The sequence below is a fragment of the Gadus chalcogrammus genome, chromosome 10 (genome assembly GCF_026213295.1).
Source record: "Gadus chalcogrammus isolate NIFS_2021 chromosome 10, NIFS_Gcha_1.0, whole genome shotgun sequence".
In the NCBI taxonomy this organism is placed as follows: domain Eukaryota; kingdom Metazoa; phylum Chordata; class Actinopteri; order Gadiformes; family Gadidae; genus Gadus; species Gadus chalcogrammus.
In genome coordinates this window covers 1578080-1595835 of record NC_079421.1, presented here as the reverse complement: position 1 = coordinate 1595835, position 17756 = coordinate 1578080, and the positions used below count along the sequence as shown (strand labels likewise).

At 42.9% G+C, this 17756-nt stretch overlaps 1 protein-coding gene across 1 annotated transcript; it reads left to right on the top strand.

Moving 5' to 3' along the window:
* The first annotated feature begins 4510 nt into the window (after positions 1-4510).
* On the top strand, positions 4511-10669 carry arl9 (ADP-ribosylation factor-like 9). The gene is made up of 4 exons (XM_056600994.1): positions 4511-4909; positions 5647-5824; positions 6511-6686; positions 7306-10669. Exons 1-4 carry the CDS (start codon positions 4682-4684, stop codon positions 7480-7482), a joined length of 759 nt encoding a protein of 252 aa, XP_056456969.1. The 5' UTR covers positions 4511-4681; the 3' UTR covers positions 7483-10669.
* The last annotated feature ends 7087 nt before the right edge of the window (positions 10670-17756 follow it).

Genomic DNA, 17756 nt, shown 5'->3' with positions numbered 1-17756 from the left:
TATAGGTGATTAACAGGGTCACTTGACCTCAACAATTAGTGCAGGACACCACCAAATCAACACTCCAATCTCACATACAATACAATCCAAGGCTCACACATCACAAATAACAATGTTCACATATAATACATAACACATCCAAGGTTCACATATCAATAAGAATGTTTAAAATTAAGCACATATACGTTGAAGCTTTCACAAGGATAGACTACACTTAAATATCATGCTCACATATCATAAATAACAATATGCAAATGAAGATGCTCGAACACCAAGAGATTTAAACTTACACAAGAATACACTTAAATCCTGTGATTCATTGAGGCCATTGGGTTCCACTGTGTTTAATTAATTTATCTAGTAGGCCTCTCTCCTTAAAACTTTTTTAATCAAGTTGCCCCCTTGTGGGCTGGGTAGCACTCACTCTATGCCAATGAATTATAGGGAGGTGGCTGGTCTATGGTTCTTTTTTTTTTGTCTGGCAATGGCATACTCCATATTGCCATTTCTTATTGCCCCTTATGTTTTGCAATTCTCAGTTTTAAATTCTGTTTGGTTTAACCGATGTATATCAACCCACACGGGCATTTAAGCAGGTATTACACATGTGTCGATAGACCATTAATGAATTATTGTGTGTGGGTGACTAAGTGTTTTTGTGTCAAATGTATGGGTACAATGTGCACATTTCCCAAATCTATCATTTCCGTACACTTGTTGAGCAAGCCAATTAGTCACTCCTTATATAGTAATTATTTGGTGTTTCCATGTATGTAGAGCTCACCACCATATTCCTAATATTGTTTCCTCTTTTAAAACATAAGAAAGGTTTCAGTGATGATAAATGATTAAGACTTGAGTCACATTTTAACTTTCCAATGCTTATTGACAATTAGTTTGACCTGCTTTGATGCAGTGGAGTATTGAGACACAAAAGTCACTCTACTTTCTGAGTGTTTAGGTGTAGGGTTTAGTAGTCATTTTCTGTCTCTTTTGTAGGCCTTTTCAACTGCAACAACAATTAGTGTTTTTTAAACGTTGGGACATTTCATGTACTCTAATTTCATGATCTTTTTCATTGCTACATATCCTTCTTAGTCTGACAAACTTACCATGAAAAAGAACATGAAATTAAAGTAGATGAAATGTCCCAACGTTTGAAACAAAGAGGGTATGATGAAACAGTAATTGATTGACATTTGACACACAACATTTATTTCACTCAGGTGCTTCTGTAAATGAACACAATTTTCAGCTGTTTGTTATTATTATTTTTAACTAATGATGACAAATTGTTAAACCCTGGTTCTTCAGCCACTCATCTTCGTTTAACGCCGAACAACACAACTCGTCCCTTCGTAGTGTTTTGATTGCTCAGCCCTTGTGTTCTGTCACTCGCCCCAACAATCACCTCCCTATGGAGTGTTGCTGAACCCTCGCCTGTACGCAGTGGCGAACTTAGCCCTTTGGGGGCTCCAGGCGAACAGTCATTTGGGGGCCCCTGCATCTACCGGTCTCAGTACCTTATATCGCATAATGAGATACTCCATACAAGGGATGAACAAAAGTCACTATCCTTCTTTCATGCAAATGTTAATTATCTATTTACAAATTGAGAATAACATACAAAACAATAAGATTAGTTATGTTGACACATTACACTGACTGTTAACCTTAAGTCCTCATTTACCTGAGGGTTTCCAGTAGCTCACAGCAGCTATCTGCTGTGAGCTACCACTACTGGAAACCCACTGATGATTTCCTGTGCTCTTCAGACCTTTCATGGTTGATTAGATGCATTGCAAGGTTATTCCAGTGTTTAAATCCTTCCTCACTCAGTTGTTTTTGTTTTCCAGAAAGGCAACAACAAAAGCAAAAAACACGGTCTGCACTTTCACTGTAGACTAACCAAGACCTGTTCACCCTCTCACCATTTTTCATTGCCGACCCCGCAAGTGGGCGGGGTCGGCTGCGCCAAAGGGCCGTGACGTATTTTTGTACGCGACGCAAACAACACCTACGTAACCCACACATGGACAGAACCCACATAACAACAATGGAGAACATCGATGCGATGGTATTCGTGTTCGTATTATTAGCTGGCATGTTGAAGAAGTGGAATATGTTGGCTGCGGCGCTGCTATGGCTGTTACCAGCATGGTTGCCATGTCGCTCTCGTGACTTCGTCACACTCTCTGGCCAATCAGTGGCCGGCCGTCTGCCGACGTCACCTTTTAGCATCGGCTCAGCCGCTTGGAACCTAGAGCGAGGCAGTACTAGAAAAAGCAGCCACTTCAGGTACCAGATACCATGTTTTCGCGGTGGAAACGCAAAAAAGGCGAGCTGAGTCGATTCGAGTCGAGTCGTGTCGAGCTGGTACCATGCAGTGGAAAAGCGGCATCATGCACCATAACCCTGAAGTGAAATGAGCCTGAAATAACAGGGCATTTCCTTTTAAATTGAATCCAAAATCATATGTAATATGTCTCATATTGGAAACTTTGGTTGGCTTTTACTTTGAAACTCCACATCAGAATGTTCTGAAACTTCTTGTGTGACCCCATGGGGTCTTGAACTATAACCCTGAAGTGAAATGAGCCTGAAATAACCGGGCATTTTCTTTTACATTGAATCCAAAATCATATGTAATATGTCTCATATTGGAAACTTTGGTTGGCTTTTACTTTGAAACTCCACATCAGAATGTTCTGAAACTTCTTGTGTGATCCCATGGGGTCTTGTTTAGAGTAAAGGCGCACGAAGATTTTGTGTGACGGCTGGCTTAACCGCGTATGAACGAATAGCGACTCACTTGACCGCAGTGATATAGGTCTCTATATAGAGACCCATAGGCCTGTCTCTGGTATAAATACTGATATTTTGTTTCTGATCCACCGGCCGGCTTAAACGGCCCACGAGTGCTGCCCGACTGCTTACTAACTCCCCCTCCAGAGAACACATTACTCCCATCCTCCGTCAACTTCATTGGCTTCCAATAAATCAACGCATCAATTTCAAGATTCTCCTCCCCACCTACAAAGCGCTAAACAACTTTGCACCCTCGTACATAACAGATCTCCTCCATCGCCACCCCCCCACTCGCCGCCTACGCTCCGCTGATGCCAACCTTCTCACCTCCACCACCAAGATAAGTAGGCCTATCGCACTCTGGGGGACAGAGCCTTCGCCATCGCCGCCCCTACCCTCTGGAACTCCCTCCCTCTGGCCATCCGAAACTGAAACACTCCGTTCAATCAAAGTCAATTTAAAACCTATCTCTTCAGGACCACCTACAACATTTGACTATCATCCTACGCCATCTTCCTCTCTCCCGCTCTCTTAATGTGTTGCCTATTGTTGTGGTGTTGTTTATTTATTTATTTTCCCTTTTGTTTGATTGTGTGACTGTCTTGGCTGATAAATTATTATTATTATTATTAACCCATCAACCCCGTATTGCTAAGTGACGTCAACGTCATTGGCGAACCTATTTCTCCTCTGATCAAGAAATACCAATGGTTACAAATAAATTGTGAAAAGACACACCTTGTGAAGTTATTTTTTCTATTTGGCAAGTACCGTGTAATAAGCGGGATAATGCCTCAGGTCCTGTCGGGGCTTATTTTCCCGATAATGACCGGCGTTCTATAGCCTACATTAGCCTATCCCTTACTTAACGTCAATATTACGCTGCATGTGGAAGGGAAAATAGCTTTATTTGTAATTAAAATATTATGCTGCTGTATTTTCAGAGACCCCGCAGATATTTGAGTTTGCTGCTTTCATGGGAGCCAGACCTCCCTCTATGGGAGCTTGACTCCCACCCAACTCGAACCCTGCTTCTGGGAATTTCAAGACCGAATCGACCGCGTCTGCGTGTTTGGGGATGTAAGTTGGAAGGTAGACCTACCACCTTCAGTGGCACAAAACATTCATGAGACTGAGAGAAATAAAATATATGTGCGTTCTATTTAGCAATTACCTTAACATGAAAAGGGTGCAAATTCTCACAATTGTGTAAGAAACCACGGCCTGTGCTTCAGGCAACTGCCATTAAAAATATTCCTCCTGAAACTGACGACATTTCGGTGTTTCTGGATGTGCCTTTTCACGGATTCTCCTTTCTCCTTGTCATATTTAAATCACTAATCCATGTTCTCGATTTTTTCTTTTGCCTATTTTCAGTTTAATTTTCTTTCTTTCAGGAGTACCCCCTGCAGTCAACGTCAAAGTAACCCCATTAGAGAACCACAGGTCTATCTTATCCATGTTTCACGAAGGAATCTTGAAGTCACTTGAAGTCTTTGGACTTACTTATGTTGAAATGGCAACCTCATCTCTTGCAGGAACATGCTTCTGGGCTGTCTGGCTTTGCAAAGGGATGAAGCTATGCGATGCGGGGGCACCATATCGCCATGGGAACTTAATATTGACTAACCAACCCAGCAACTCAGAAGAAGATCGCCCTCTGTCGGCTCCCTCTTTTATTACAGCACTTGTTACTTCTTTGTTTTCGCCCGGAAACATCGTGCGGACAAGTTGTGGCTAACTTCCTGTTTTCGTAATCCACTTGTGGAGCAGTGTAACAGATGGTGAGGCAAAGTCGGCAAGGGGTTAAAATGTGATCAACGGACGCGTGTGGAAACCAAATTAATCGTGTTTGCAAAAAAGAAAATATAACATGTCTGGGTTTAGGGAAGCGGTGTTTGTCGGCACATCTATCGCACTTACAGGCGGACTTGGTTATGTAATATGGACGTACCTGAGCTCGGGATGCAAGCAGCCGAGACAAAAGGAAGATCCCGGTCTTCAAACGTCAAAGCCTGAAGCAGTAGACCCCATTGCCAAAACAGAACCCTCCACTGTGACTGCAGAGGCAGGGCAAGCCCAGAAAGCTTCGGTAGCCGAGGTACAGTATGCATGTACTGTGGTGTTGTAGAATAGCACACCTCCTTGACTACGATTGACGCTCTCCTTTTCTGTGCGCCGACTTCTCTTGCTCCATTCTTATTGCAGCATTCTTTATTTTTTGTGCCCAATTCATTTTTGAAGTGAAAACAACATGCATGTTATTTGGACAACATACTTAAAGCAGGCATGAACAATATGCTCAATGTACATCAAATTAGGTGATACTTGGATGCATGATACATGCATACTTTCATCTGCTTATACTGTGTATGTCAAGTGGGCTACTGCTAAACAAATGCCTTTTTATCACAACCTCTATAAATTAAATCGTATTTCTACAGACCTTAATCACGGTTATTCTAAAACCCTCATATTGAGACCCATATGAGGGTTAATAACTGACTGAGTAATAAACAATGAATCATTTTTAAGTGATTTAGTTAAGAAAAATAAACGTTGTCAATGGTGATGATGTGCTGGCCGGTTAGCATTCTGGTAACCATGAGGGGAGTACAGTCACAGTCACCCCACAAAATCAGGTATCCTGTCAGTCACCGCAAAAGACCAGTCGCAGTCACCGCAACACGAAAAAAAATAAATAATCTGAATAGAAAAGATGCAAGATGGAACGAATGGCCAAAAAGAAAGGGAGTGAATAGCAAGAAAATAGTAAAGTAAATAATGCCGTACCATGCCTCCTTGAGTTCATCAGTGTTTTCTATTTCCCTCACTCAGTCCAAACCGGGCCAGAAGGCTAGTAATCAGGTCCTGGTACTGGGACTGGACGGGTCCGGGAAGACCAGCCTGCTCCACTGCTTCTCCACGGGCGGTCTGGAACAGGACGTGGTGCCCACCGAGGGCTTCAACGCCGTCTCCATCAACCGAGAAGACCTGCAGATCGAGTTCCTCGAGAGTAAAGCTCCACTATGAACTCATGAAATTATATACGTAAATAGATGGACTCTGACTTCCTTTATGATTGTATTGTCCTCCAGGGAGGAAGTTAGGAACAGCAGATCAAAATACACAACAAAGCATCAGTGCCTGTAGTTATCAGGAGTGGTATCATTATGTTCTCCTCATTCTTCTATGACTCCAATAAGTTGACAGCTCCAAGACGTTTTTGTTCAGAGAACGTATTGCTGCAAACATTTTATGAATTAATGCTTCCGATATGAAGCATTCATTTTTTACAAGGACCTTTCACCCCCGCTTTTCCTGCAAAAATATGCAGCCTAAAAATTAGCAAACTCTACAATTCTCATCTCTCCCTCTCTTCTAGCACTAGCATAAAGCACAGTTTATGGTGGTCGATATTGTTCTCCACACAATCCATTTCAGGCTGACTAGGCGCCTTAAGACGGTTCCCTCCCCCACATTTTGTCAACAGAACGATATATGGCATAGTTGGATAATTATATATATATATATATATGTGTGTGTGTGTGTGTGTGTGTATATATATGTATATATATATTACACACACACACATAAACACTTCTCAAAGAAGTCAACGACTTTATGAGTGATTAGTAGAATTGTTCCTGGGCATAAGTGCTTATGAGTCTTTTGTGACGCTGGGACATTTGCGTTGTGCAGTCGGAGGAAAGGAGAACTTGCGTCCCTACTGGCAGAAGTACCTGGGCAGGGCGGCGGTGCTGGTGTTCGTGGTGGACTCATCCCGGGCCGACCTCTTCCCCACGGCCAAGACACACCTGCACGAGCTGGTGGCCCGAGACCCGCTGCTGCCCCTAGTGGTGCTGGCCAACAAACAGGTGAGAGGAGGGGGGGTTCAAATAAAGGTCAGTAGGTGCGTTTCCATCCCCCTGATTTTATTCAAACTTTGATGTATCGAATCAGTAAACGGGGATGGAAACACCAAAATTCGCATAAAAATCCTCTAATTCGCAAAAAAGTTTATCCGCTCGCTTGAGGTGGTTTTTGAGAAATGCGAAAGAGTAAATTCGCAAAATGGGAGATGGAAACACACTTTTCGAATCAGCTGTGACGTAGCGAACTTTCAACACACAGGACTGACAGTCTTTCGAATTTCCGCATAACGACCGGCCATAGCAACCCTGCCGACATCAACGTGTAACGTCATCTCCCTATTCCGCTGCAACCACTTGATGTAAACGCACCTAATTCGAATTACTTTTTTGCGAACTTTCTAAAGATTCGCATCACTTTTTAGATGGAAACGCAGCTAGTGAAGAGTAGTTATGGTCAGGCTGATCTGTCCGTCATCTGGGTGGACGATGCCAGTGTGATGTCACTGTAGGGGTTGCTGATGTAACGGCCGATCGACTTCGCACCCGTTCTTCCTCATGTCCCCGAGCAAAACCCCTCGGCTCGGGTCTCTGACCGGCTGGTGGGGTCCCCTCTCGTGCGCAGGACCTGGCGGGGGCGTGCAGCATCACAGACCTCCACGAGGCCCTGGAGCTGAGCCGGGTCGGGGACCAGCGGAAGATGTTCCTCATCGGGACGTACGTCCAGAAGGGCGAGGCGGAGCTGAACTCCGGGGCCGAGGACGCGCGCGACCTCATCTTCCAGATGGTGTGTGGCGTGTGACGGCGCCGGTGGTTTGGTACCGGGATTTTGTCCTAAGGGCGCCGTTTACGATTGTGTGTTTCTTTTGTTGCTTTGTTATCCGCAGTTTATTTTGCACTGGTTAGTTGTCTTTTGTGTCATTTGTTTTTCGCCCAGGTGGCTCAGGCTGTGGCATTTCAGTTGAATACATGGAATCAGATGAGACACAATCAAAGACCGGCACATACAAACACCAATGTTTCTTGTTTTAAACTACTTGACTGTATTTGCGTTTGTTTTGTTTTTTACTAGTGTTTATGAAGGTAGTTCAGGGTTTGGCTTGGTAGATGTGTACTACTTCACCTCTTTGCGGTTTCTATGCTTTCCGGCAGACCGAACCAGGTGACATCACTTCACTATTGACCTTGTAAAGTAATTTTGCTCTGGGAAAAGTGTGTCATTGTCACCAGAGGTTTATTATTACTTTTTATTTATAAAAGGCATCGCAAATATTTTGGGGAAAATAATTTAACTGACTTCTTTATAATTTGAGCTGAACATGTGGATTGTGGATAAGAGAGCTTTTATTGTAAAACACTCAACACTAGCGGCGCCAAAGAATTATGATTGTGGGAGGTAATGGGGGGAGGGGGGTAGATTGTTTATAGCAGGTGCTAATATATTTTGCGGCAAACAAATAATACTAAAAACTACAATACGATACGAATCAACCAATCAAATCACAAGCAGCAACGGTCATCATTTACAAATGAAAAATATGACTTCATAGTCAGAATTGTTACATATAGGGCAGTCCGATATCTTCATGTATATATATTATATTATATAAGTGCCGCAACGGATCCTGGGAGTTGTGTGTGGTGTGTTTACATACAGGATACTCGCAGGGTCGTTCAGAGTGGGGGCCACGAGAGTTCAAACTCCTGTAACTTGGGCACCCGTCTGGTCATTCATGTGCTGCTCCCCACATTATTTAAAGACGTTCATATTTTCGTCACAAAATTACTGAGGTTTTTTGGAGGGGGGGGTTTGAGGGGTTCAGCCTTTATGAGGGGGAGCTTAAGCCCCCGCTAGCCCCCCCCCCTCCCACCGCGCTGCCGCTGAACACCAGCAAAGTCTTAAATTGAAAGTACAAACCATGAATACCTGATAATGATATACATATTATATGCATATCATAGACTGTATATTAATTTGAAATGAGAAACTACATTTTATGTATTTTTATAGCAAAACATAGTTGAGCCAAAGTTACAGACTTCATATGGTTTACTCACCAAATAGAAAAGGTCATATTGAGTGTCACGTTTTTAAACAGGTGTTTCTACTTATTGTGTCTTTTCAATTCTTATCATTGGCATTTGAAATGATCATATTTGTAAAATGAAAATGGCTTTTATTTTGGTAAGATTGAGGTTAAACACAAGTTCAGCCTTTTTAAACGCATATCTTCCTCATATACCAGCTTTGTAAATGTCAGGAGTTTGATTGTTGTGGTATAATTTCATTGAATATATATTAAAAAAAAGTGTAGACCCCAATGTTATGTATAATTCCCAAACAAACTTTAAAGAACAAATCAACTGTATAACTTAACGGGTTAAATTATCAACCCACAGTTTTAGCATATCAGTAATGTATTTTTTTACTAAAATAAAAGGCTGAAGACACTAGGTTGAATGTGTTGTATGTATTCTAACCTTACAGTATAGTCGCAACTCGTCCACCTCCGCCTGTTCCAACTGTCCAACTGTTAGGGCCTGTAAGTTTGAAGTTCAAGTAGGCCATTTTGAGTAACCAAACAAAGATATCCCAGCCCTGACTTCAGGTCTCCCTCCAATCAGTCCCCTTGTAGAGCGCATCAGTCACTATTTGAACAGCTCTGGTTACCTAAGTAAATGTCCCATTCATTTTCTCCATTGATATTTCAGAAAAATCGTTCTAAAGAGTTTTAAGCCTGTAACCAGGTCAATCATCAATCTGGTTAGTCATGACCATTCAACATTTGATCCGGGCAAAATAAAAAATGGAAAACGGAAAAAAGGCAAAGGTACAACTTGTACCTTTGTTCTTGTAGGCCTACAGTCTTTTACCATACAAAACTACGTTGGACACAGCTGGTCCCTACTGCAGGCAGTAATTTGGAGAAAAAAATCCATCTGTGTGTACTTCAACCTCTGCGAAACTGGCTGGAAGATAGTTGATGGATAAATGGTGAAATTCCCAGAATAACTTCAGTGTTAAAGGAACACAAAGGAAGGTGGAATTTTGTTGAAGAAGGGCTGGAGCAGCGAGCAAAGCTAATCACAGACATCCTCCCGGGAACGACATGCCTCTCTTCACTCCTCTCAAATTTCTATAGAAGAAATAACAATATAATCTGAATGATTGTTTATACATTTACAGTTCTTCTTTAATACGCAGGTGACTCAAAAGGCCAGACAAACTGTGTCTGATCCTGTTCATCCCCTTTTCAACAAATTCAGCCCCCTGAGACGCTACAGAGCAGCTAAAGCAACCCAGAACGTCTACAAAGTATTTTATACCAAATCCATTAACTTTTCCATGGCTGTTGTTGCTGTCTGTACTGTGGATGTGGAGTTATTATTCTATTGAATTAATTGTGATTTACTGTGATGTATTTTAACTAGCCTGAGAAAATACATTTCCACATTTGTAGATGTGGTGTGGAGTAGTAGTTATGTAGGACTTCTTGAAATATTAGTAGCCTATAATGATTCTAATAGGCCTACTATCATATAGCCTGATTTAATTAGACTAATATCTAGATGCTAATTGGCACGTTAGTCATATTTTTATCATAGAATCGCTCCCTTCTATAAAAACATCCACTTGTAAACCCAACCCGACATGGACGTGTAACTTGAGTTATCACTTCCCGTCCGACCAGTGGTGAGGGAATAGGTCGAGAGTCTGTGAGACGCAGCAAGTGGCTTGGGTTTCCGACTCTACTCACGGGTCCACGGCGAGGGATTAGTTACCTCAGGCCGACGTTACTGTGACGCTGACAGAAGTATCGGTTGTCGACACCAGTTTCTGTCAGCTCGCTTCTCCACTTGAGTCAACATGGTGTCTGCGTCTGGCAATGGTAAGTGTTTTCTTTAAGAGCCGATTGGTCACTTTTTTCTAAGAGGAAGCAACAAATGTTTCCATCTGTTTTTTTAGGGATGCAAGGCACATTCTCACCTTCAAACAGGTAAACATCTTTGTGTGTGTGTGTGTGGCTTTAACCTTTTTGTCTTTAACTGATTTGCAAATAAATAATCATGAACTTGTAAATAATCTGCGGTTCCATAGTTAGTGTTGTTTGTTTAATGGCTGTAGTATATTATTCTGTGTCCTAGAATCTTGGAGTTGGCCTGCCACAAATGTTCCAAAACAGTTTTTGTTACTACACCTTGGTACGTATAGCTAAAAAAGAAACTACTTATCTTGTCGGATAACAATGAATTTTGAATCATATTGGAAAAGAACAGGTAGACAATCAAATATGTCTTTGTTTGTTGTTTTTGCCAATTCTTATGACTCCCTAAAATATTACAAAATAAGTCTATATTGGAATGGTGTTTTGGTCTGAGTACTAGTAGTGGTAGAAATAATTATTTTTTTGAGCAATTGGGGTGAACCCCTTGTGTGAACAGATGTCTGGCGTCACGTACAAAGATTTCAGCAAAACAATCTAGTACGAGGGGAACAGAAGGACCATTCTTCTGATAAAGAAGAATTACCCTGTAAATTAAGAATTACCCTGTAAATATAAATGTTTTTATTTTTGTTTCTGTAATAAAAACGGTTCATTTTATTGGCCAGTGAGAAGCTAACCTGGGGAAACCAGGAGCCGATATGGCCTATCTGTCGCTCTGCCCTGACCGCGCTTCCTTCCAGAAGAACGCAACGCTTGGCCCGGCCGAAGAGAGATCTCACAGCAGGGGGCCCCGACCACAACAGGTAGCCCCCCCCCAGTGACACACACACTATTATTGATGAGCTATTAGCGAACCGTGACTCAGCACCTTTTTGTGGACCTCGGCCCGCTGGTCCAAGACCTCGGCCCGCTGGTCCAGCTACAGATCAGCTAAGGCTCCTACATTGTAACTACAAACAACAATAACATTTTGGTCGGGTGTTTGACTCCCAAATAAAAGGTGCGGGGTTCGATCCCCAGCGTCAACAGCTTAACCGGGAGGCGTTCCTGAGCAAGCTCACACATTCCTGCTCATATCTGACTTGTACCTGAATTCATCGTTAGTTGCTTTGTTTGGATTTAAAAAAAGTCAGTGGTTCAATTTTTTTTTAAATTTGGTCTCGGGTCACTGGTCACCATGTACATCCCCATCTCCTGTGCTTCCATCTGCACAGGAAGAGCCCTCGACTGATAGATGAGCCTATTCCTGGATGGAAAATTAAAAGCGCAGCAGCACACAACGTAATTGAATCAGAATGGCAAACCGGAAGCATTACTCCTTAAACAGTGCTTTAATTTGTGTCTCCATAATAATAATAATGATATTAATAAATATAACCGCAAGTGGTGATTAACGGGGTCCGAGCAAAATTAAAAGTCAAGAACACACTAATGGAAGATATATACATATAACCTAATTGTCATATTTAAGGAAAGATGTTCCACTTATAAACCTGAACTGCAGCCTCATTCACATGGTCAAAATGTCTATTGATAACCACACACCATCAAGAAAACTCCAAGCACACATTTCACAAGAGAATTAAGGGCGTTCTTAAAATAGCACAAATTTGAAAATTTGCACTGTTGATGGTATCCACCTAATGATAGCCATATGGTAGTTATACAATAACAAAATAAACGTTTGGCTTTTATATGAAATTGTGGGAAAAGTAAACATTTTTAGAGCAGAAGACCAGGGTGAAAAAGATGCATCTGATTTTAGAGATTAACATTCTGAAAGAATTCTAAGTCCAGGTCAATCTGTTGAAGAGAAATAAGACTAATTTATGATATTTTACAATAGCGCCACCTTTGGGTGCAGTACCACCAATTTGGTAACCATACCTGACGGTATACCCTTACGGCATAGGCTGCAGTTTGACTTTTACAGAATTTGAGGAAAAAAATAACGTTAGAGATACAATAGGGGACCAAGCAGGTTCGCTGCTCAGACCCCTAATAATGTCTAACTCCTCTCTCCCTCCTCCTGGATACATGAACGCCATCTTTACGGCAACTTCATCTCAGGCATGATGTCTTCTATTCCAATGCACACTCACACACGTGTCACTAACGCGTGCGTGTGTGTGTGTGTGTGTGTGTGTGTGTGTGTGTGTGTGTGTGTGTGTGTGTGTGTGTGTGTGTGTGTGTGTGTGTGTGTGTGTGTGTGTGTGTGTGTGTGTGTGTGTGTGTGTGTCCTGTAGAAGAGAGGAAGGGAGCTTCTGGAGGAAGACTCCCCCACTATGTCCTTCCTCCAAGAGGTCCCAGGCTGAGCTGGTCACCCGTCTGTCAGCCCGTCGCCCGCGGCTCAACACCTCAGAGGAGCCAGGGTAACCACGCGCTTACCAGTCCGGGACCCTAACCCAACCAGGCCTAGCAAACCATCAGGCCCAACTACAGCCAGATAACATCAAGCTATTGGATTATTTACAGAACCGTGGTCCGGTTCACTATTTTGTGACTTCATTGTGAGCTGGGTCCGGTTCATTGCAATAGATAGGTTGGTATTATATTCATGTAGTCAGCTAATTTATCATTTGGCAAAACAAGGGAAAACTCAAGGGAAAACTGGTCTGTGGGCAGCTGTGTGTGTGTGTGTGTGTGTGCGTGTGCGTGTGCGTGCGTGCGTATCCTGCTGTTGTGGACAGACGACAAGCTGTTCAAGCTGTTGAAAAAACCACCATGGGCTTGCTCTCTTCCTTTCCTTTATGTATGCACACAAAAATTCAGAGAAAAGGAAGTTAAAGTAGCACAGAAAACAAAAACCTCTTGTTAGGGCTGATAGGTTACAAAGTGTGGTCAATACAATATACAGGTACATGTTACATCTGAATGGTTAAATTCACAATCCGATGACCCCTTCAGGGGTGAGGGGGGTTGGGTTGTTGGTGATAGTGTTGCATGTATTGTCAAATGTATTGCTTCTGGTTTATGATTTTTTTCTTTAATCTGTGTTCTGATTGGTCCAGCACACTTTACGGCCACACCCCGGAATGCGGGCCCACCTGTCCTGTGTGGCACGTGGACCTCCGGATCAGAAACCCCAAACTGTCCCCCCGCCTCCTGGAACTCTCCAGGCCCAAGACCAGCCACCTTCACGTCCAGAGCAAGAGGCAGCTGGGGGCCCCAAACACACAGGTAGGCCCCTAGACCACAGGTAGGCCCCTAGAACACAGGTAGGCCCCTAGACCACAGGTAGGCCCCTAGACCACAGGTAGGCCCCTAGACCACAGGTAGGCCCCTAGAACATAGGTAGGCCCCTAGACCACAGGTAGGCCCCTAGACCACAGGTAGGCCCCTAGACCACAGGTAGGGGCCCTAGAACACTGGCAGGGGCCCCAAACTCACAGGTAGGCCCCTAGGCCACAGGTAGGCCCCTAGACCACAGGTAGGCCCCTAGACCACAGGTAGGGGCCCTAGACCACAGGTAGGGCCCCTAGACCACTGGCAGGGGCCCTTAGACACAGGTAGGCCCCTATGACACAGCTGGGCCCTCTAACACAGCTAAGGGCCCAAGTGCACAGGTTTGGACCCTAGGAGACAGATAGGGTTACATAAAACCAGCTGTAAGTTAGATCAGAGTTAGATCACAATCACTGAGTTATCGGACAAAGTAAGGAGTTAGTGAATGAAGGGAGCACTTAATTGCATCTCAGCTTTTCGGCTTAGCTCAGGAGGTAGAGCAGTTGTCTTGTAACCTATAGGTTGCTAGTTCGATCCCCGGCTCCTCCTAGCTGAGTGTTGATGTGTCCCTGAGCAAGACCCTTAATCCTAACTGCTCCTGACAAGCTGGCTGTCGCCTTGCATGGTTGACTCTGCCGTCAATGTGCGTATTAACCGATGTAAGTCGCTTTGGATAAAAGTGTCTGCTAAATGCCCTTATTGTAATTTTGGGTTTAAAGGTTTAAAATATTTGTTTTGAGGGTGACAATTTAATTTCTCCTTCCCACCCCATATTTGATTCTCCAAACAAACTGTTTTGCATTGATGGCCCTCGATGCATGAAGCTTGATTTGAGTGGACCCTTGTCCCCCAGGTCTTGGAGAAGGGGACCCCAAAGACCTCCAGAGCACGGACCAAGTCCCCCCGGCTGGAGCATCTGTCTCTCCCCCGGCTGAGGCTCAGCCAGGTCTGCTACCAGCCAGGCCCACCCGAGGAGCCCATCCGCACGGTAAGAGACCTGGTGTGGACGTTACTTATCTCTAGTCACTCGTTCATTTACCCAGAATACCTGGAATATATCTCTTTTTTTTGGGAGAGCTCTGTATGATTTTTGGCTGATGATTTTAATAATTTTACGTTATGGTTTTATGTATAGGCCTATACTTTTTTTTTAAACATACTTTTTGTTGTTATGGAGCCTTTCTGTTAAGCACTTTTAAATGTTGTGCAACTTTTTTTGTGTTAAAGGGGCTATATAACCTACTTACTAACAGTCACAAGATTAATTAGTAATATCAGTTAATTAATAATTTTAATTTATTATAGAACTCAGAGCATTATCTGTTATACTTTAGTATTATGTGTCTGTTCTGAACTATATATACTGCAGTATTGCGTGTAGTTATTGTAGTATGTGAATTTACAGGATTATCTGTATACACTGTATCATTATATCTTTAACATCTTCTGGGTATACTGTAGTATTATGTGTAATTGCTGCAGTATCTTTCTATACTGTAGTCCTTTGCATAATGCTTCAGTATAATCTTGATATACTGTAGTATTGTGTATATACTGTAGTATTATGTATAATGGATGGTGTTGTCTTCCAGGTTTCCATGGCAGCACGGAGGGCTAAAGCTTCCCCTCGCATCGAGCGGCTGGCGACGCCCAAGCAGCTCTCTGACGGGTACGCCCCCCCTAGGTGAACACCCCCAGATACCCCGCCTGACCCCCACGTACACAAACTGGCCCCAAGGCTACATGTCAAGTAGCTGATTAGTAAACCAAAATACAGTGTTTGTTATGCTGAGGCAACGTTTTTTTTGTCTTTGGGTTTGATGATTATCTTTCTGGTCACTTATATTGATTATCTGTGAACTGCAGACTGAAGCAATACAAATGATTCCTGTTCCTGTTCGAAAGACAGTTTTCAAGCATTAAGCTTCTACCGGGAGTAAACCGGATATGTAGCAAGCACTTAGTCTCTAGCCATAGAAACGGGGTTCCCCGCACTCAAACGGCCGATATATAACAATTAGGGCTTTTAAAATTAGTGCGATATTAACGCGGAACGCAATCTTAGTTTAATTTGATTTATAAGATGTATGCGTCAATGCACATTCTCTTTTCTTCCTTCTTTTTTGGTTCCACTTTAATTTGAATAACACGTAAGTGACTGCCTGATTACAATTTCCAAATTTGTGGTGTTATTTATTTGAATTTAACTACATTTGTAGTAACTGTTGGTTTACAATTCCCAAATCGGTGGTTTTCCGTCAATTTCATATTCAACCCACGCTGAGTGCGTCAATAAAACTCCCTGAGGATCACTTGGTCAACTTTTAGCTTATTAAATACATTTGGTATGAATGATAATAATCTAAGTTGACTGACCAATACTATGCGTTTATTCCCTATTTAAAACGCTAATAGACTGTGTGAAGTCATAAAAATCGGTGGGTGTGAGGCAGGTAAGAAATTAAACTGATACTGAAAAAAGTATAAATGCTATATAAATGCTTTTTGATTGAAGATACAAGTGTGTTCATTTGTTAAAAGTTTAATGAAGGTTAACAGTTAAAAAATGAAGTAACAAAGTCTGAAGTAGTTGAAATGGCGTGCACGTAGACCCAAGGTGATGCTACAGCACCTGCCCTTTGACCCCTGCTCCAATCAAGTGTCTGTCTCTATAGCTCTGGCCTGCATTAATGGAGACATTTTGTAGCTTTCATAGCTTTTAGCTTTTTATAGCTAAATAGTCAAAAAGTCGAAGTCAGCTTTAAGGTAAATTAAAACAAATGTACAAGACAAATAGAAGAACCAACACTGTGTTCGTGCATTAAGCATGAAATAAAATTGGTCAACGAATTAAAATAAGATAAGTAATATTTACAATAATAAATTCGAAATAGTGCAAAAAGGTCAGTTTAGTGCAGAAGAAGAGCAAAGGGTTCAGGGATCATGGGGGCAGATGGGAGGGGGTTTCACATCCCAGAGTTCGTGGGGGCAGAGGGGAAGGAAGGAGAGAAAGAGAGGGGAGAGAGTAGAGCTTCCGAACAGCCTGTTGGGAAAACAAATGGATCCCAGTCTGGTGGAGCCGGCGAGGAGGAGTGCTACCGTCTCCCAGATGGCTCGAGGCTCTGGTGGCGGTGTGCGGGCTGGCTGGGGTCACCCACAATGCTGGTGGCTTTGCGGACGAGCTGGGATCCGTCGATTTCCAGGAGGGAGGGGAGTTGGACACCGATGATCTGAACAGCAGGCTTCACTGTGCTCTGCAGGGTCTTGCCGTTGGATGCAGTGCAGTCCGTATTATTCAGTTTGCAGCAGTATTTCACAATCTGTCCGGTTTTCTTCCCACATAATTGGAAACCAAGCAGCAGGGCCACACTAAGTTTGCTCAAGGAATCATCAGGAGGTCTGTTCATATTTACAGGACCTTCACGAGACCTTTCAAAGATTACCATCTAAAAGGACGTGGAGGGGTTGGTAGAGCTCTGACCAATCTGTTCATGGCATACCAAGACGTAAGGCGAAACAGTACCCTGCTGATAAACCCAATCTGGGATTCAACCTAGTGATCAATGACCTGGGATTACCGAGTAGGGGAGACAGTTAGTCGAGGGAGGAAAGGAAAGAGAAAGGAAGGAAAGAGGAATGAAGGATGAATAGATTGATTGATGGGTGAATTGGCTCCTGGGAGGGAGATAAGGAAGGAAAGAAAAACACAGAAGGTTAGATGGAAGGGAATACTGCAGGAAGGAATGAGGGAGGGAAGTAAAGTAATGAATGGAACGGAGGGAAGAAGGTCAGGAATAAGGTTAATGAAGGAAAGGACTTGAGGGTTCCCTCGCATCTTTTTCAAACAGACGCCCAACGTATATCCTTAACTTCTCTGACTCTCAGGCATCATTAATTGAAATCA